The sequence below is a fragment of the Sturnus vulgaris genome, chromosome 1, assembly GCF_052056855.1.
Source record: "Sturnus vulgaris isolate bStuVul1 chromosome 1, bStuVul1.hap1, whole genome shotgun sequence".
Lineage (NCBI taxonomy): Eukaryota > Metazoa > Chordata > Aves > Passeriformes > Sturnidae > Sturnus > Sturnus vulgaris.
This window is the reverse complement of record NC_142243.1, coordinates 76,451,242-76,472,988: the sequence shown is the minus strand read 5'-3', so window position 1 is coordinate 76,472,988 and position 21,747 is coordinate 76,451,242. Positions and strand designations below refer to the sequence as shown.

Genomic DNA, 21,747 nt, shown 5'->3' with positions numbered 1-21,747 from the left:
TGTCACAGAAATTGTGACACAATGGAAACCTATGGAAAAGCATCCCTGAAAATAAAACAGAACTGTGAAATTTATTACAGAAAGAGATACACTTACTTGGAGTGGGTGTAGTGGATAATTAAGCCATACATCCCGCAGGTCCTGCAAACATTGAGAGATGCCTTTAATGCTCAAGGGAGTCATTTAACAAATTCCACAGTACTAAATAAAATGTCATTACTTGAAATACTGAACTATTTCAGATGCTGACTCTGCTTATTGCAAATTCAATAGTGCTGGCAAACTAATTTTTAAAATCGTGTATTTGCTGTTCAAACTGCCTGTAGTTCTCCCAATTAGCTTGTGTCAAAGAGGTGGAAAAATCCTTGAACCACATAAAGTGGTTAAAGGAAGAGAAGAAGATTTGTTTAAGCCTCAGGACTAACTTTATTTGCAAGTACTCCTCAGTAGCAAGTTTGACTTCTCCAAAGGCAAGGACTGAAAAAGAAAAAAAAAACCCACTTATTTTCTTCTCTTTCATAAAGGCTTCCTTCACTACAGCCACCAAGCAGCACATAAACACTGAGTTACAACAGGCTTCCAAATACTTTTATTTCTAATAAGTTTTGTCATTTCACAGACTTAGAGGAAGGAAAATAACATAGAATTCATCCTCTCACCACTTCCACAGTGCTGTCCCAGTGGCAGGTACTTTCCTCCACCTTTATACAGCACATATTCTAACTAGCAGCCATCTAAGATACAGCCCCATCTATTCTTGCACACTGTAATTGTGCAATTGGGTAAATGCTGAATGAAACACCCTCTTTTTTTTCCACGTATATGTTTAAAGCTTTTAGGGTAGGATGACTTAATTGATGAAACAGAGTAGTTGCTTGACGTGTGCAACATTTCCTCAGAGCCTGACACCTGGATCCGCAGCACCCATTTCTGTTTTCAGAGCAGCACTTGGAATGGAAGCCATCAGGTTTCTCATACCCTTCCCTACCTGAGCCAAGCAACCTAAAGCACACCTGAGAAAACACTGTAATTTTTTTTTTTGCCTGGATAACTGCAGCTTGTTGTTCTAATTCAATTTCCAGGAACTACATAAAATAGTATTTCTGGTCACTTGTGATCCTTAAGTAAAACAATGGACAGGAAAGCACATCAAGTTATTTCTGAACTGGAAATCAAATCAAGTAAGTACATAAATACCTTTTCATTGAAGAGCAAACGTCCAAATAATTGTTTTGCTTCTTCTAGGCTTCCCTCTAGATAAACAGCTCCTACATGAGGGGACCAATATGTCAAAGGTCAATAATGCAATTATTACTTAGAAAATTACTAGGCATGAGAAAGTCAAAGATCTTGGACTTCTTCATCTCCAACACATTCATTTTTAAAAGCATGTTTTCTGCAGCAACACCTGTTTTTTGGAGAAATTTAAAGCACATTAAACACCAGCATAAATCAACAGTCATAAAATGCAAAGAAAAACCTGAAATAATTGTATCAGTGATAGAAAATGATATATCCAAAGAGCAAAGTTTAAACAAATTAACCTAGATGCAATACATTTCCAAAAGTACTTTCCAGTAAACAGCTAACTATAGATAATAATACTATAATATAGTATTATAGATATATAGATAATATATATAGATAATACTATACTATAGATAATTGTGTTGGTTTCAGCAGGGATAGAGTTAATTTTCTTCACAGTGACTAGTACAGGGATATGTTTTCCATTTCTGCTGAACACGGGGTTGACAATACAGAGATGTTTTTGTTACTGCTGAGTAGGGCTCACACAGAGTCAAGGCCTTTTCTGCTTTTGGTACTGCCACACTGGAGAGGAGATGAAGGGGTGCTTGGGAGGAGACACAGTCAGGACAGATGACCCAAACTGACCAAAGGGATATTCCAAACTGTATGACATCATGCTCAGTATATAAATTGCAGAGAAGAAGGAAAGGGTATGCTGGGAGTGATGGTGTTTGTCTTCCCAAGTCACCATTATATGTGATGGGGCCCTGCTCTCCTGGAGATGGCTGAACACCTGCCTGCCCATGGGAAGCAGTGAAATGATTCCTTGTTTTGCTTTGCTTGTATGCACCACTTTTGCTTTCCCTATGAAACTGTTTTTATCTCAACCCCTGAGTTTTTCAGCTTTTACCCTTCCAATTCTCTCCTCAATCCCACTGGTGGAGGAGTGAACGAGTGGCTGCATGGGGCTTGGCTGCTGGCTGGGGATAAACCACAACAACAACAATAACATTTGCAGATAGGGAAACTCATGAAATACATTTCAATAACCAGCAAATAATTGCCATTTATTCTACATTTCCAACAAGATTACACTCTGCATATAAACAATGTGTCAAGACTATTGCAAAGCTCAAGGTCTTCCTTGAGCTTCCTTCCTCACTGGTATCACAATAATTTATTGTCTGAAATGAAAACAGAATCTCTGCATGTGTCATTTTCTGAAGATTATGTTTGGTTTTTTTTTTATAAACTTCACACACAGCCCTCACTAGCCGTCTCCAACAAGCTCTGTAAAACTTGTGTCGACGTGTTATATTTTTGGGTGTACCCTATATACTCTATATCTGCATAGTCCCCTCTTAAATTTGTCCTTTAATACACTTTACAAGACAGCTTCTGAAAATCTCAAACTTGTTATTATAAGCATAAAAGCAAATGGAATATACAGCTACATCAAGAACACAGAGAAGGGAGTGCATGTTCCCACACACAGGAAGAACATGATTTGCCTTGCCTTTCCCTTCCCCTTTCCCTTTGATTCCTCACTAGGTCAATTACTTTCTTTGGACTCCTTAAAGTACAGTTTGGGGGTTTATAAAACTAATTTTGCAGAGGAATATTAAGAGACCACAAAATTTTAAACAGTTCCTAGGCAGCCTGGTCATACTTCTGTTTGTTATTTTCATCACAGGGACTTTGTGATGAAGCACCAGACTTTGTAAAAGAGCCTCAAGTAGGAGTTCCAGACGCTACATATACTTTTATAGTTCCTTAACAAGCTCCCAGATTTTAGCTACAGCATGGACAAAATCTTATTGCTCAATTAACTTTCTGAACAGCTTTGTATTGGAGGTTAAACAGCAAGTCTACTCTCTCAGCAAATCTCAATGCTTGCCAAATAGTTCTCATCACTACATCCTAGACAAGCTGAAGCCTATGAACAAAGGACACAGATACATATCTAGTGCTCCTCTTCTGTTTGCTTTTTATTTTTAAATTAAAGATCAAAGCGTTCATGGAAAGCAAAGCAGAGTTAAAAAGAAAACTCTTATTTCTTGATAAGAGGAAATGCAATCTGGCCCAAGGCAGAACGTACAGAATTGTTGACATCTAAGCCAACTATAATCTATTTTTCAAAGCAGGACAAAATGCTTTAGGAGCCTGTGTAGTACATATAGACCTGCATCAAGGCTAAACCATTCCCATAGTTGGTAATGTGTACAGTACATCTTGATGACTTTGAAGTCAAACCAGTGAGATTAACTTACTTTGTGTACTCAAACAAGTAAAGTTCATAAAAATATGCTATTTAAAGTAGACCTTGTGCAGATGTAACCAATGAGATTTCCACCCTCCTGCTTGGTACCTGTGGTCAGGCTCTGATTTCCTCTGCAATATAAAACTATAGACCAGTGCAGCATCTTAGCACCCAACAGCAGATTTGACACAACCCTCCATCACCCTCAGCTGGAGGGTAGCTTTATTAAACCAGCCATGGCATATTGCCATGCTTTTTACCTGTAAGAAAAATGCAAAGACTAAAAGGTATTTTCTTGCAAATTCATAGAAGAATTTGCAAATTCATAGAAGGCTAGCAGGGCAGAGAGGAAGGAGTCTAGTGACTACTAGAATGCATCAGGGAGTGCCTGATACATTCAGAAAGCAAGCTGAAGTTTAAAATTCAGGGCTGAGGTTGCAGGTCTGTTCAAGCTCTACTGGAAGCAGTGAAATTCTTATCTTCTGCCAGGCCATGGTGACTGAACTGCACCCCTCAGAGAAAGGGCAGGTGTCAGGCCATGTTGGCACAGGAGAAGTGGAGTTCTGCAGTGACATGAAATGGCTTCACCTTCAGTGTGTGGGAGCCAGGATATGGAAGATGAGATTTTCATGGTTGTACTACAAACTCGTGTTTATACACGTGGAATATGTGCAGGAGAGGGGAAAGGATGAAGATGATGCAAGAAGCTTTGCTATTGCCTACTCCTATTAGCACTATTCAACAGGCCCACATCTCCTCCACTACAGTCAACACAGCACACAGACATGTATAAAACTGTTGTCTGCACACACAAATGCAAACGTGTTACCTATTAGGGCTTCAAAGCAGTTGGCCATGGCATGGCGGAGATCTGACTCCCTGCAAAGGTCTGGACCATGAGCATAGAGCATGAATCGTTCCAGTTCCAGCTTCTGCAAAATATGCAGAAAGAGTTAATACCATGCCTTTAAAAGTACAAGAGTACCTGTCTAGTCACTAAATTACACTGTCATCATGCAGCTACTAAGTTTGAAGGAAGTATGAAGCTTTTCTCCATAGTTTCAGTTTAGACACAGGCTAAAATTTAAAAGTTTCCTTTGTTTATCAGAGGTAAATAACTGAAGTGTGATACCATGGAAAAACTAGAATTATCAAATCAAAAGAAGCCCAAGCACAACAGTGAGGAATAGGAACTCTGGTAGACACAATCCATTGAACATCTGGCTTTTTCCTCTAAGTCCATCAACAGGTGGTAGCCTCTGGGCACTGCAAGACAAGGCTCATATTTTAATCTGCAGTGCCACCTAGCTTCCTTCTTCCTCTCAAAAGTGCATCATTAACACTCATCTGTTGCCTGAACTATAGCTCTGCTTGCCAGTCAAAATCTCAGGTAGTAAGTCAGATATTTTCTATAATATATGATAATTCTGCTATAGAAATGCAGGCAAGAGCTCCTAGATTCTCTTTATATATTCATCTTTTTGACACAAAACCATTTATGGGATTTTTAAAGAAAAGATTTATGCATCTCACAAAGTCTATATGAGAATAGGCTCTTCCCAGCTGTGTGTAAGTTTCTACTGATTAATTTCTTGTTAACTTTCAACTTCATCCTCCCAGAGTACATTTAAGAGGTAATGCCAGAGAACAGGCACTTGAGATGCATGGTTTAGACATGTTTCAATTGCTGAAGAGTTTTCCATTTTCAATGAATGGCAGCCTGTTCACTGTTCCAGAACACTGTGAATTATGACTTAGTGTTCTATCCCACTTTATAATGCACAGTGAGCACTTGCTAGAGTCAATATAAGAGTAGAACATTAATTGTTTTATATTGAATTTAAACTTCTTATACTCATCATTTGATCCTTAATTATCAACAGCATTCCACAAGTTCAAGAGACATTGAGAAGTTGAGAATTATATTAAGTGAACTGAATGCAACATGACACTACAGGGGATGGAACCAGGAACATCATATAAGACACATGAGAGGTGCAAATGGTAAATTGGAAAACTGGGAAAATACAGATATCTAATATTTACAGCTGTATCTACAGTTTTTAAAATAGTGCAATAAAAAATTTCAAAAGTTGTCCTTGCACTATGATAAAGGCTGTGAACAGACTTGAAGAATATATAAGTTTTCCTGATGCAGTTTCAAAAACAGTATCATGAAGTAAAATGTCAGGCAATACCATATTTGTAAAAAAAGCCCTGATACGAAATGTTTCAATCAACTCGTGCTTATCTAAATTAATAACAAAAGATGTGGAAGAAAATTATTGTCTTCACTGCCTACCCTATCCTCTCCTGAGAGCTGAGCAAAAAGATCCTGCAGTTTTTGCCAAAATCCCAAGATTGGATATGCTTGTTTAGGGCACTCTGTGATTACAGAGAGGAAAGATTAAAAGAGCAACTTGAAAATTATCAGCAGTACACACAGGACAGTGTGTGCACATGAGTGGCATAACCAATTACATCAGTAAGTCTTAGACTTACTCTTTCTTTCAAAAAAAGCTAATAAAATCAAGAATGAATAAGGGAATACCTATCTATTTATGAATTGAGACTGAATCAACTTTCTGTATCATAATACCATGCACCAGTATCATATATAGAAATATAAAAAGCTCCATCATTCACAGAACTAAATTAAATAAAATTCTAAGGCATCTTAATTTTTCTAGGAGATAACTTTTCTCCAAAACCCTGTTTAATGCACTTCTGACTACTCCCACAGTCTGCAGTGGACCTGAAATTACTGCACAGTTTATGAAGCAGATGAAATTTTTCCCCTCATTTTTTTCTATCTTCTGTTGCCACATTCTCCCTACACATTCTATCAGAAAGTCTTCTTATAAAACACATGTTTATAAGTTTGAGTCTTTTTCTTCACTGAAGTTCTACTGTCAGCTCCGTTATCTGTGTAAATTAAAGGCAAGTAAAGGAACACCTTCAATACAGGCTAAAATCTTCTCTTTCAAATCTTTTACACAAAACACAGCAAAGAAAGTGATGTGCAAAGCAGGCAGCTCCCTCAAGCAGCAGTCCAGACACCCGGAGGATTCTTCCCATGGATGTCAAACACAGAGACACAGAGAGCTGTACCTTAGCCAGCATGGCCAGGTGTTGGTTCTGCACTATGGCAGTGCGGTACGTAGCTAGCCCTCCTTCCTCCAGAGTGGGAAACAGGTAGTATAAGTGGACACTGGCAAAACAAAAAGTAAACCAGATGCTGTTAGCATTTGATTAATACACAGATAGATCTATAGAGAACTGTGCCCTTCCCTCAGACCCTAGTGGGTAACAGGGGTCCCTTCCCAAAGTGGAACTCAGCTTGAAGTAAGGTAAAGACAGAACCATTCAAACAATGCCCAATCCTATCTGACAGGATAGCACTGGCAGCAGAGGAGGAAGAGTGCTGTTTCTCTGCTGGGCAGCACATAATGTCTAAATCCCTGCCCCAGCCTGCAGTTCCCTCCTCTCAGGTTTCTGTCAATCAGCAGCAGCGGAGGGTTCAGCACAGCTGACACCTAGAGGATGCTGAGGAACAAAGAGAAGCCTCAGCCCTGAGAAATGCCGTGCTGTGGGTACACAGTGCTTTCAGGTGATGCTGCTGCCAACAAAGTATCTATCTGTTCATACACGTTTCTTAAAGTACTTTAACAGATGCTAATGAAAACAAAGAAGATAAAAATCGTAGGCTTTTAACAACCTTTAATGGTATTTGGCATCATGCTAGCAAGGTACTGCAAAAAACAGAAACAAAAGAAAACACTGATCTCATCAAGATCTGAGTAATGAATAAATGATTTTGGATACTTTCATGTATGACTGTCTAACCCATGTTGAAAAAAGTTAACACATAGACGGTTTTCAACATTTCAACAATTAAGGCACTGTATGGCACTAATTATTAAAATATTTTATTAAGCCAATACAGAGGGAGAAAAATGCAGATGGATGCAAGATTATTTAAGGACAAAAACTGCTATAAAACTTAGAGGCAATCTAATTCACAACAGCAGATACCTGAAGTTAAGAGAGGTAGGAAAAAAATCAGACTTAAATAGGTGCTTACATGCTCTATTGAACAGAAATTGAGCTCTTTTTTTTTTTTTTGAATCGAGACAAAAGTTAGCTCAGAAAGTTAACTGATGGTTGATGAACAATGACAATGAAAAATGCAAGACATTTTAATCAGCAAGTCTTCCATCTTATCAGCCTGTACTGCTGTATGAGAGAAAAGGCCGTGAGTTTTAAGGGCAGTGGAGACCTTTATAGGCTAATAGTTTTTAATACCATGTGGCTAATGGCTAGTAGAGAAAAGAGATATAAAGGCAGTTTTGTTGCTCATGGAACAAACTGGCTTAAAGAGCAAATTAGCAGTAAACAAGACTACATCCCAATTAAAAACAGTAGAACAAAGCAGGTGGAAATAGATTATAACCCTTATATTGTGCAACCTGTTTGCCTCTACAAAGGTAAGGTAGAACAATGGAGATAACTAATAATATGCCTGTATTGTTCACTGATATCAGAATACTCAAGCCAGAACTGGAGCAATTTTTGATGAAGCATGAGGTTTTTTTAATTACTTTTGAATAAATTGCATTTGTGCTTAACTATTTAAGCTGTTATGGAAGCCTTAATTACTGGAAATAAAAGAACTGCAACACATTCAACATTACCTATAAATGATTCTCCCTTGCAACTAGACAAAAAGAACCCATGGAAACAAAATAGCATGCTAGGAAAAGTATCTTTCACTCAAACACAGGGTACAAAGTTCAACTTGTCTATAGCTGAATAATCTCTAACCCAAATCAATTTAAAATCACACTCCATGAAACAGAAACTCTAGCTTTTTATTTTGTAATCTTTCTTGCTTTATCATGACCACTGAAAGGATTATCAAGAGAGTTGTCTGCAGGTGTGCAGGTCTAAATATTAGGCAGGACTGCAAACATACACAGTGAAGGTAGACACTGAAAAGTTCAATAAACACAACTTTATAATAATAACATGCAAAGGTTAGAACTGTTGAAGAATTCCCTATTTACCTTGTTAAGAACTCCACCACAGCATCGCCCAGAAATTCTAAACGCTCATTGTGGTTAATCCTGAAAAAGGCATTTTAAAGTTCACCATAACCTAAGTAACACATGCTGGTTATTTACACAACACAATTAAAGCAAAAAAAAAATCAGAGTTGATTGCTAATTAGTCATGATAGTCATTTCTGCAGCCTCCCCCACCCTCTCTGGAGTACAATCCTTTCCAAAACAGAGTAACAACTATGTGAATGGTGAAACTCAGGAGTGGCACCACCACCTTCGAAATTTCCGTATGTTCTGTTCTGAGCTACTGTCAGAGCTTCACAAAATAGGGAAAGGAAACAGGATTGCTGCCTGGCACTGAAGTCAGGTTTATCTGTCCATCAGAGGGCACCAGGTGATTGAAACAAACAGCCTGTTCCAAGCCTTGTGCATGATACTAGGGAGCTCTATCTAATTAATATCAACACCTGCAGGGCAGCATGATGCTGCAGCAGATCGTTGGTATGGCAGAGGGAGTAAAAACTCGGACTTTTCATACCACCTTTAAATGCCTTGTTTTCTGTAACTTCCTTTGAGCGCTAAAGAAAAAATGGCTGTACCAGGAGATGCATCCAAAGATGCCATTAAATTATTAGAATCTTTTATTTCCCGTTTTCTTTCATCACTGGTCCTGATTTACCTTTGTTTTGCATAAAGTTTAATTTCCTTCAAGCTCTCTGCCTGCTTATATTCAAAGGATTAAAAGAGCAAGCAGCTGAAGAAGAATGTGAGCTCGTCTTTGAATACATACACATTTCTGCTCTACACTTCAAAGCAAATAAGCAGTAACATTTTTGATTTCACACATGATCGTAACAGAATCAAGGCTATTGCCACAGGATTTTTTTTTAATCCAGAAGATCATTGTCAAGTGCTTGGCAGCTTTTGTGATTTTCACTCCCCCAACAATTAAAAATTAGTAAAATTTCTCAAATAGGAGGCCTTTGTTACAGCCTGAAAGAACTCAAGTACCTCTGCTGTATAAAACAGTAATGTGTGAGCAAATCTACAGCAACTCTGTGCAGCAACATAACTGAAAACACACCTCTCTCAGAAATGGGACTTTATATTTTTGTGTTATTTCACAAGAATGCAATTAACTAATGCAATTTAGCCTTATGTTATCTTTAGAGGACTCAAATAAGCTTGAAGAGAAAAGGCCATGGTCTAGCTGAAACAGTGTTTAGGGAACAGTGCAAGAATAATTTATGCAGAATTAAATTTCTCCTATTCCCAAGCTGCTTCTGAAATGATGGCTCTTGAAAGATCTGACTAAAATACACACTGTCATCTAATTCATACATTTAAGAGCCTTCACATGTAAGTGTTTCTTGCATTAGCCTCGTGTGCTTTGTGTATTACAATTCAGCTAAATATGGTGCCTGTGGCTGTAAACCACATCTTAACCTGTATTTATATGCACAGAATTCTTAGTGGTCATTCACGGATTATTGCATTACAACATTAATGAGTTTTGCATCTGTCTTTAAATTGGAACAGTAAATCAGCAAAGCCCATGTTCAGCACCACACTCCTGTTAACAAGGTGCCATGCTAGGAAGGTACTACTGTGAGAAAATGTGATGAAGAATCCAATTTATGGCACTGATAACAACAACAACAAATCTTATTTTTTATTCTGCAGAAAGCAAAAACGTAGCCTTTTAGTCCTCCTCATTTCAGGGATCAACAAAAGTGATAGAATTATCTGTTAAAGCCCTCCTCAGATGTTTTCTGCAGGCATGACCAAACATTTACTATGTCACTGCTAATGGAAGTTCAGCATACCTTCATAATAAAAAAGTCAATTCAAAATGACTTTTCACTTCAACTATTTGCCAAAGCTCTTGCTGACAGTAAGTTGGTTGTTTCTATTAAGTATCTCCCTCTGCAGCAGCTTCCCTACTTGCAAACAACTATTTTCATTACCTGGAAGGAGCTGGATCATCCTGTCCCAAGCGGGACATAATATTTATCAGGGTGTTTATCCCTAGAAACATAAACAATGCACTATTAAGTAAACAGCCACTAATTCACTTTGAATAAATGCAGTAAACAATTACTCAAAATGTTACTTTGTAATTGCTGTACACAAGATTATCCTGCTATTTACAGGGTTTATTGCATCAAGTATAATCCTTACCAATGCTCTCTGCCTAACTGACCACAGTCCCATTACAACAGTATTGAATTTTTGATTCAATGCAAGCCAGATAAATACCACCTTTGCATGAAAAGGACATTCTAAACATTACATAAGCAACAAACAATTTACTTCATTATCACTGAATATGCTTTAAAGGGGTGAGGAACATTTTGCAGGAGACAGACCACATGGTCACATTAGTAAGACACATCTACAAAATATATTCCAGTTTGTTCACCATGTTGAGCAGCAAATTAAGAAAGCAGTACTTGCCAAAAATCTAAGCAAATACATCCTCCTGTTTATTACCCTTGCTTGTTCGCAGCTCTTTACTTATTGACTAATTTGCAAAATCCAGTCTTTTAGTAAGACCTCAGTGGCGTCTGCATATAATTGAAATCCTCTACTGAAGGCATCTCTCAGAAGAACAATGGCCAAGGAAATGATAAATGGAACAACGGATGTTCTAACTTATTAAGTGTGAGGTAAGAGAAAAACGTTAGTGCTGTAAAATAGCATACCTTTTTTTCTCATGTGTATATGGTGAACTTTTCTATCTCCATACTTGGGCTGTCGAATCCCACAGTTGGATAAGGAATTTCTGGCATGATCCGGATTCATCCCAAAATTTAAATGATGACTTGGGTGAGTCATTGCAAGCTATAGTGCAACACATACAGGAAAAAAATATTAAATGTATTCTTGCAAATGAAAGAAAAACATTATTTTAGACTGGTACCAATAATAGTTATTTTTCAGTTTGAAGAAAGGTTACGAAGTGATGTAGTCAATCAGAAACTTGGTTCCAGAAATTTAAATGTAGGGTAAACTATTTCAGATGTCAGAAAGAAGCAACATTTATGCTCAGTCATCAATTTAACTAATTAACTTTCATCATTTTTTCTTAAAAGAAAAATTAGTTTAGAAGAGAAAAAGCATGAACTGTCAATTTGCCTTAAGACTTTTGCTTACCAGCTTTGCTGACCTGATTTCAATACATTTGCTTATTTAAAAATATATTCACTCTAATACTGAACTATAAATATTCATATTAAAAACATAAGCAATTAAAAGAGCTTCTCAACCACCCATATTTGCATTACTTAAGTATCTATAAAACTCTCCTAGCTCAAAAAAATGAAACAAGTACCTTATCCCTGTCAGAGTTAATCACAGGTTCTTCTGTGAACTCTTTCCCTCATGACTACAGAGGACTCACTCTTCAAATGGAAGAGAAATGACAGGATTGGTCTTCAGTTTTACCTTCGTACCACCAAGGATTACCAAAAGCTTACTCTGCTGCTGACACTACCGCTGCAGGAATGGCAGCAGCAAATAGAACTATAGCTTGTTTTTCAGAACTCCATCCTGGAAATCCAGGTTTTCTCCCTCTTTGCACATACACAAGATCAAAATATTGTGCTTGTATAAAAGTATGTGCACACAAAACTTGTTTATAAAAAAGAGCAAACCCTGGAAAATGCAAGCTGCAGAAAATTATTTCTGACACACATGCAGGACTGCTGCTGCAGACTGTGAGCAAGGATATTCAGTAATTCATTCAAACATTGTCTGTTGCTTTCTAAACATAAAACTGAAAGAGTAAAATTATACTTAATCAACATTAAGAACCTTCTCCAAATCCTTTTTAATTCCTTGATAGTATTACTAAGTTTGTTATAATTGCACATTCTCAAATTCTGCTCCATCTGGAATAGATGACACATTACAGCTTTTCTGAATAGCTAACTTAGTGTAATCTTTTTTCAACCTGCTTGTACTTTAAAAAGAATACACCATGATAAAAATGGGTAACAATCAATGCAGAATTATACATCTAACATTGCCTATGCTCAAGCAGATGGCTGATACTATATACATTTTTAAAAAGCTCCTCCTCTTATGGAAAATGTTTGTAGGTTTTAAATAAATGAGTGTAGGGACAAAGCATTAAAAAGCATATTTGTTATAACCAAACATGACTAACGCTTAAACACTTGATTTTTATGCTTTCATTTCTTTTTGATTAACTTGTTGGTTTGTGTGTTTGGCCTCAACACTTTGAAAGTTTCCATCACTGCATTTTCATCTTTGACATTAAAACAAAGACAGCCTGCCAACAGCCAAATCCTAGAAGATGCTCAATGTTTAATATAACTTGAAGTAGGAAAAGGACTGAAAAACAAATTCTAGAAACCAGAAAAGCTGTGAGAAAAGTATTTCCTTAAAATAATTTGGGAGTAAAATCTCTAAACAAATACAAAAACTGCCATGTTTTGAACTTAGTCCAGTCATTGGGAAGAGATGACGCTTACTTCAGAAGGAAATTCTGAACGGAACTACCCATTTTCCTTCAGTGAATTCAGAAAAAGTCTAAGAGGAAAGGGGCCACCACACCAAGCATCAGTCTCAGAGGTAATCAGTTCCAAATATGCACTAACATAAAAGGCTGATTATGTGACATGGATGCATCTAAAACAAGTAAGAAATTCTTCTCTCCAGTTCCTGCTCCTGCTTGTTAATAAAAAAATTTCATCATGTACTTGAAGAAATCAAGAACTGAACAGAAGGTTGCAAATTTCTAATCACTAGCTACAAATACAAAAAAAAAAGGCAATGTTTTAATTATTCTCTTTTGGAACAACTGGCTATAAAAACAAGAAGCAGGGCACATACACTCATCTGCAGAATAACATTGTATTCCCTATAAATACCTGAAAAAAGGAACTTACCCAGAAATGAGTATTTGACAGTCTTTTCAACGACTGCATTTCTGTCTTGCTACACATTACAAGCAAATCCAGATCTACCATGGGAGCAAAGGTAGGTGTAAAAGCTATGTGACAATAGCTATCTCTATTTAGAAGTCTCTTGGGAAAACAAACTTTTGAAAGATCTGCAGCACAAGTAATCAGCTCCATCCAAGCTGTGGCAATGCCATGCATTTCAGCATCATGGAAGAATATCATGAAGAGAAACAAGCAAGAGGTTGGGGTTTTCTTTTCATATCTTACCTGCAGTAAGCACCTATCTCGAAAAGTGTAGCCTATCAATTTGTCCAAGTGCATCAGACACTGATGGTAGCGCACATGGTGGGTCAGGACAGGAAGCATCATTGCATGCTGAAATAACAAATGCAATAAACAAAAACATTCAACTTCAGCGTACAGAGAACTCAGCTGACTGAGCTAAAAATACAAACGCTTCCCAATTGTTACAACATTTAGTTTACTGTTTTGATTTAAATGAGGAAAAAAAGAAAATTGTAGTTTCCCATCCTTCACTTATTAAAGCACTTAACTAATCATGTTTTTAGCTCCACAGCCCCACCCAGACTAAAGGAATAAATACATGAACCCAGATTCCAACTTAAGCAACTTCAATGAGGTAAAAAATGTCTGGTCACCAGTAACAGCAAATTTCGGGAAGCTATGATGTAATATAATTTTATAGGTTTGTACCTATTCATTGAACATCCTGCTTTAAAAATAAAGAAATACCACTTCCAGTCTGTCTCATTACATCAAGGAAGAATCACTTTACACCACTTCAGCCAGCTTTCACCAAACAACAGTAGCTACTCAATTTTCAAGTACAGTTGTGCCCCTTGCTTCACTTCTTTTTGAGGAAGAATTATGGCATTTTTGAAACGCTGTAATCTGGCACATTTAATGTGCTAAAAAATATCAGAAAGGTTACTGTTTGTCTACAAAACAGACTATGTTTTTGTGTTGGGGAAAATGTCAGTAAAATCGAAAAAAACAACAACTCTATTTTGTAACAATGGCAGTCCCTCTCAGTGTTTCAAAGAAGGAATTCTACACTAACATTGACTTTTATCACATCTGGGTTGAAATAAGCAAGTAGTATAGTTTGTCAGTAGAGTAGTATAGCACATATGATATCACCATCACAATTCTTGCATAAGAATGAAAAGAGAAACAGGAGAAATGCAGGATTTAAAGACTTTTATGCATGTAACCATTTGTGAACTGATTTTTTTCTAATCATTCCTATTACTGGCATGATATGAATATATTCAAAATAAAGGTGTGTTTTAAGGGCATTAACATCTGAAGGCTGTCACAATTAATTTAGAAAGAGGATTGTGTATGATTAGGGGAAATGAGTGTGTAGCATGGCGAGAAGCAAGAAAAGCAAGCACACAAAGTAGATGATGCATAATTTACAGAATAAATGATGTTACAGATTTCTCCAGGTCACTAATGACAGAACAGCAGAAAATACAAACTGGTGAATGTTACAAGATCAAAAATTAAGACTAACCAATGGCAAGACTTTCTTGTTTAAGTAAAAGACTGTGAAATTCCTGACAACCGAACACAGAGCTGGAAGGTAATCACATGATCATTTAGATTGGAGAAGACCCTTAAGATTATTGAGTCCAACTGCTAAAGTAGCACTCCACCAACTAAACCACATCCCAAAGATCTTTATAAATACCCTCAGGAATGGTGACTTTACCACTTTCCTGGGCAACTTATTACAATGCACGATCACCTGCAAAGAAATTATTCCTAATATCCAATCTTAAGCCCCCTTGGTACAACTTGAGACCATTTCCTTTTGTCCTGACACTTGTTGCCTGGGAGAATAAACCATCTCCCACCTGGCAACACCTCCTTTCAGGAAGTTGTACAGAGTGGTAAGGTCCCCCTTGAGCCTCCTTTTCTTCCAGCCTAAACACGCCCACCTCTCTCAGCTGCTCCTCATCAGACTTGTGCTCCAGACCCTTCACCAGTTCTTTTTCCCTTCTCTGGACAGGCTTCAGCCCCTCCATGTCCTTGTAGTGAGGGGCCCAGAACTGAGCACAGGATTCGAGGTGCAGCCTCAGCAGTGCCGAGTACAGGGGACAATCGCTGCCCTGCTCCTGCTGGCCACACTGCTGCTCATACAGGACAGGATGCCATTGGCCTTTCTGCCACTTGGGCACACACTGGCTCATGTTCAGCTGGCTGTTGACTAGGAACTCCTCCCTCGTCCTTTTCTCTCAGACGAAATAACCAGCTAACAGCAAGAAAAAGACTCCTTGGATCTCCAAATGGTAGAAAAATATAAAACCACTCCAAGCAGAACTAGCAAGTGTAGATAAAGTTTTATTTGGTTACCATGTCACTCATTTAGAGTTTCTTTGTGGTAATTTGTAAGAACATCCGCTTTATTTCCATATAAACAGTATAGGTGTGCTTTCTATGTGTTCCTCCATGGAAGGAATTAACTGAAAAACACCAAAACAGCCAAACTTGAAACTGTTTCACTGGACAACTCTGCTTCCCTGCCGCTATGCTCCACCATACTAGACAGAAAGTCTCCTCAAACATTTAACATTCTTTACAGCAATACATGTGTCCCTGCATTTGAGGACTGAAATACCAAGTTTCAGACTTTTATCAGCTGTGGTGCAGTGAACAAAGATCCTTGGAGCACACAGAAAGACTTTGACTCTTGAAGTTATATTGACAAAATGCTGCTTTCCTGGCACTTGACTGATTGATTGACTGACTGATTCAATCAGCATTGTCATCTTAGACTATGGCTACTCTGATATTTTATGTATTTCTCTCTTCAGAAGAGATGCTTTTAAAATATATATGATTTTAAATATTTTGCATGCCCTTTTTTTGCAGCAGCTAGCATGGCAGAGACTCCTCCAAGTGCCCTCAGACAGTGCCATCATCCCCCAGGACAGCTGGTGCTCCGGACCTGAAGCTATTAAGGGGAAGCAGGTGAACTGATATATTTTGGAATGCACGAGATGCTGAATACTCTACACTGCTGTTGATGCCTCACAAGCAACAATGGTGTGGGTGGAGAAGAGGAACAGAGGTGCTGTCTTCTCAGCTGGCCAGATCCTGCCACACTGTGTATTAAGTGCTGCTCAGCTCAGTGGCCAAGTACTGCACTTGATATACTGGGTAACTTCCAGTGAGCCTGTCAGAACTCAGATATTTTACATTTTTTTGAACATTCTACTCTCCATTTTTCCTCCCCTTTCAAGGAGTTCATTTCTGAGACTGCAAAAACCACTGTCATTAAGGCTACATGGAACTCAGAACAAGTATAAGCTATCATGAGTGACTTAAAAGAGTTTCAGTCTTCTGAACTGCAATGCTTTTAAAAGCAGTAATTTTAAATCACAGCACTTGAGCTCTGCCCCCAGTGCTGATTTATGCGTATTTAGTTTTAGTCCTCTTTAATCTGGGAAAAAGCATGTAGCAACAGCAGCAATCTTTCATTTTACAGACATACAGTTGCCTATTCTTGGCCTCTCAAAGAAATCAAATCAAAGGCCCTTCATACCAGAACTGGCTGATTTAGATGCAGATGGGCACAAATATTGTGAAATCGCCTTACTTTTATCATTCTTTGGTGTTTTGCTGTCCTTCAACAAAATGAAACAGGAATATTCAAGACATTAGGAGATGAATCACAAGAGATATTATGAATAACACAGAATGGTTTCAAAGTGCCTAAATTGGATATTTACATATTTACTTGAGCTGTAAAAATAGATAACAGTTTGTAACAAAAAAATTAGGAAAGGGCTGTAATTTTCCTCAGCTATGTGAGGAGATACTGTGCCACTATTCTCCTTCTACTTCAGAAGCAATAATACAATCACAAGGAATGTTTCAGACAGAAGAACAATTTCTAGCATTTTTCTCATGCTAGAATTTCCCCTTTTGGCCTGACCAGACTTTTAAGATTACAATGGAATTTCTACCTATACCCTTGCCTAGCAGCCCCCCTAATTTATTTACATTGTTAAGCTAATATTAAGTTGCATGTACTTTACTCTTAAATAACATCTCCAAAACAACAGCTAAAAAAATAATGCAAGTATATCTCTAGTAAAATTATTTGGCTGTTATAACTACTCAAATTTTAGTAATACAAAATTAAATAAAAATTGCACTTATTTTTATCATATCACAAAGCTGGTTGCTGTCAACTGCTTCAGAATAGGATCTAATAGAGATATATTCCTTGTAGATGTCATGCATATGAAACAGAGTATCTGAAAGATATCTTTCTACTGAGGCTCACCTGCTTTAATCCAAAAGTTAGTTCTGGTGGGGTTTTAGATTTTTTTTACTTTCTTTCAAGTAAAAAGACACTTCTTCATGCTTTACTGTAAAACTTGGGGTGTTTCTAAAAGCTATCTAAAAAGAAAAATATATTAAAATTAAAATATCTTAAACCAAGCCACTTGACAGATTAAGAGCTCCACACTAGACTCAACATTTGGCAAACCTCCAGACTCAAGCTGACATTCCTAACCTCTCTCCCTTGCACTAATCAATCCCTGGCAGAAAATTTTGGATTACCTTTTTTGTGCACATAGAGGGGGTAGAATAGTTCCCTAGATCAATAGATATTACTGAGGTGTTCATTTCCATTTGGTTCTTCAGCCTAGAACAAACCCTTGCAAAGGTAAATAAATGGCAGCTATCAAGAAAGAAAATACATCTCTCCAGTTCAGTCACCTGGCAGACGTCAGAGCGTATCCCTGTTTTCCAGAATCCTTGGCTGCTCAACTCCACAGTCACTTCACGTCTCATTGTGTTCTTCTGACGAATTTTCTGCAGTGCTTCCTAAGCAGGGAGAGAACAGAGCTCCTGTGAAGAACTTGCAACAGCAAAGCACAGCAATGCACACACCAGTGCATTCACAACACCCATGTAAGGTTCGGTTTTGGTGAGGAGTTTCTAAGGCTGATACAGATCTGCTAAGTCTGAGCCACAGACTGGCAGATGTGCTGGAATACAGTGTAGACAGGGAATTTTGGTAGACCAAGGAGAGAACAGAGGTGACTACATTTTTTTTTACTACAAATGACAAAACAAACCAGTCCAACCCATACATCTAGTATGTATGATGCCATCAAACCAGTTCTTATAATGAAAGCACTTTTTTTACCAGACGTACAAAAGAACCTCTTCATTCATGTCCATCACTGTGAGTACTCCTGGTTTGAACATTCAGGAGGAGTAAAATAGACTTTGCTTTGTCATCCTGGCTACTTTTCAACAGTTCCTGTTTAGCTATGTCACTATACCAAATCTGGAAAAGGGGTCAGCATTCACCAGTCCTAGAGACTATGTTGATTGAAATCTACCAATTTTATTTCAATAAAAATTTTTAAAAATAAGTTTTACCTTTACCACTGGCTGTTTGAGGTGTGCAAACAATTTGTCTCTAGAAACCATGAAAGGATCAGAATGATTAAAAGATTTTGACAGTATCATTAAATATTTTCTGCAAAAATGAAATGAAAGAAACACATAAAATAAATCAGCCCTGGATTAGAGTCTCAAGGTTCCAATGCTGTAAAGCACTGGGGAGTGCAAGCTCCCCACACAGCATGAACTAACCGTGAAGACTTGCCCCAGCACTCTGCCCTTTTCAGAATACAAAGCTCTTCAAAGCTGCAACTCATCCTGCCTCTCCTTCTCCTTTTCATTACAGGGCATTTGCTCAAAGCTGTCTCTTCCCAGTTCCCAGTTTGAAGCCTGTGAGCATATCTGGGCAGGAACAGGCTCTGTTTTCTGATTTGCAGAGACTCACAGAGTAGCTCCAACAGGTGCATCTGTCCAGACACAGATTCATCAGACCTCTGATACCTCAGTGGTGTGTAGGGTAGGACGCTAGTTAGCCCTGGCTCCTTTCATATTCAGTGAAGGGGATAAATAGCTTCAAAAATGCATTTCTCCCTCCACTGACTTCAAAGTGAGCCTTCAGGTCCTAATTTATGCACCTGCTGTAAATGCTCAAAGTTAGGTTAGAGGAACAAAGCCACAGGCATGACCTTGTCACAAATAATATCATTGTACAACCTCACAGTGGTGGATGACTGATGGCAGAGGGAACAGAGATGCTGCCAGCACTGCATCCCTTGTGCATTGTCAAAGGTGTGTCATTGAATTTTTCCTGAGAAAGGTGCTAGACCTGGCTGTATTTCAGTCTGACTGGCTCAGAAGTACTCCATAATATATGATTCATAATCTCTAAAAGCCGATGTACCAGTCAGGTACAGTCCTACAGCTCCTTATGAGTTACTGACACCTCACTGGCAAATATATACATTATCCTCACATAAAATTTCTGCTTCAGCCCTGTTTGCTGCCCTCTTGGCAAACTACTTGTAAAACTCATTATCCTAGATAATACAGATAATACTAGAAACAAAAATCAGCACTCCACAGCAAGTATTAAATAACAAAGGAACGTTTTATCTTCTGGAGCAAAATGTGATCACCCCCTTACAATCCACTACAATTTTACAAATAAGCAGTCTATTACCCCCTAATAAAAATATGTTCATAAAACAATGATCTTCTACTTGCTCTGTGTAGTTGTAGTTGTGGCAAACAAAATCTCCTCCTGCAGTGACAAATCTATTTTTTCCTTTACAACTGCGGCACAGTTCAGTCACAATGTTGTGGGGTCTTAGGTTTTGGTTTTTGTTTTTTTTTTTCATTTACAAGTAAGGAAGCCAAGGGCTTATTTAATATCAGCATAAATAACATGTTTACTAACACTCTTGATTACACAACAGCAAATCTGTAACAATGAAAAAAATCAGGTGCAATGTCATATGTATCAAGCACTTACTGCAATCGAAAGTAATTCCAAAAGTGCATTTCTGAGACTTCCCCAATAAACTGGGGAAACTCAGGAATCACACTCCATTATTCTCACAGGTCCTTCCCAACTCAGGATACTGTAAGATTTTATGAATAATTGGTGTTTCTAATCAATAAATAAAAATACAACACCATTTCATTAAATGCCATCCTGTACTTGAGAGGTTAATTTCTCCTCTATGTATTTACATAGGTTGTCAAATTAAGAGTGCCCAATAGACAGGCACCAGACAAATTCAAAGCTTCAGTCCGTGGATTTACAGAAATAGATAGGTTGCTTTAGGCTATATTTAGGAGTCTTTGTTATTCTGCTTTTAATTCCCAATTGGCTGAGTACTTGCACTTAGGAAATGCTTATTGCTCATCACTTTGTGGGGAAGAAACAAAAAGAGAAAAATATCTTGTCTATCATACAACAACCAGATGATTTCAAGTCGAAGATCCTAAGCAATGTCACTATACCACCTAATAAATTATGGTTTATGCACACAAGTGTGTCAGTTTTTATCTCAGAAGAGAAATGCTTAAAATTATGAGCCAGTTAAAAGTACATTACGAAATAAAAAGTCCTTCCCTATGCTAATTCTTGAAACCATTAATGGCAACAGCTACAAAGAAGTTATGGTTCCATAACAGTAATTTCTATAATTGGGTAAAAAACTTGCAGCAGTTTGACAGCTGAAAAAAGGAAAAATCTCCATTCAATAACAATCATAGATAAAAATGAAATCTGTGTTAAGAGTCTGGAAAGAAAATCTTTTGTAAAGGACTTCTATTGTTTCCATAAACAGGGCAGTCATACGGCTTTATTCCATCCTGAATTACAATGTTCAATTATCAGTCATAGGAAGGTCCAGAATACCTCTCTTTGTGATAATTTCTGTTTATCAGCCTGTTTGACTTTGGGACTATTAGCCAGTAGGTGACGCAGCTTCACATAACTCTTCCACAGCTTTTGGTATCTGAAGGACAAAACCAGAAAACAAGTATTTTTGTCAATGAACCGAAGTCTCTCTCTGTTTGTCACCAGGAACACACAAAGCGCTAATAACGCACACAAGGTACACAAGTAATGTCTACAAGCACCTCTTTGCTACAGAAATAAAATAATCTCAAAGCATTTTCTGAGAAGTGACACTGCCTGGGTAGCTGCTCCAGCAGGGTGGGCCAAGTAGCAGAGAGGAGGCATTACTGTGCAGAGTGAGGTAAAGAACAGCAAAGATCAGTGCAGACCCCAGGTGTCCCAGATACCCACCCATCCTCTCCAAGGGGCCACCTCTGAAAAGAGTTGCCTGCCCCTTAACTCAATTCAGGCAGATGA

General features: G+C 37.9%; 1 protein-coding gene across 1 annotated transcript in view; it reads right to left on the bottom strand.

Annotated features, from left to right (window-relative positions):
• DROSHA (drosha ribonuclease III) overlaps positions 1-21,747 on the bottom strand; it is a 69,718-nt gene that overhangs the window by 15,521 nt on the left and 32,450 nt on the right. The window contains exons 16-25 of the mRNA XM_014872407.2: positions 21,289-21,388; positions 18,267-18,374; positions 13,773-13,880; positions 11,280-11,418; positions 10,542-10,602; positions 8,578-8,637; positions 6,623-6,722; positions 4,341-4,443; positions 1,198-1,268; positions 97-141 (exon numbers count right to left, since the gene is read on the bottom strand). Coding sequence (XP_014727893.1) covers positions 97-141; positions 1,198-1,268; positions 4,341-4,443; positions 6,623-6,722; positions 8,578-8,637; positions 10,542-10,602; positions 11,280-11,418; positions 13,773-13,880; positions 18,267-18,374; positions 21,289-21,388 — 895 coding nt within the window. The remainder of the gene's footprint in view (positions 1-96; positions 142-1,197; positions 1,269-4,340; positions 4,444-6,622; positions 6,723-8,577; positions 8,638-10,541; positions 10,603-11,279; positions 11,419-13,772; positions 13,881-18,266; positions 18,375-21,288; positions 21,389-21,747) is intronic.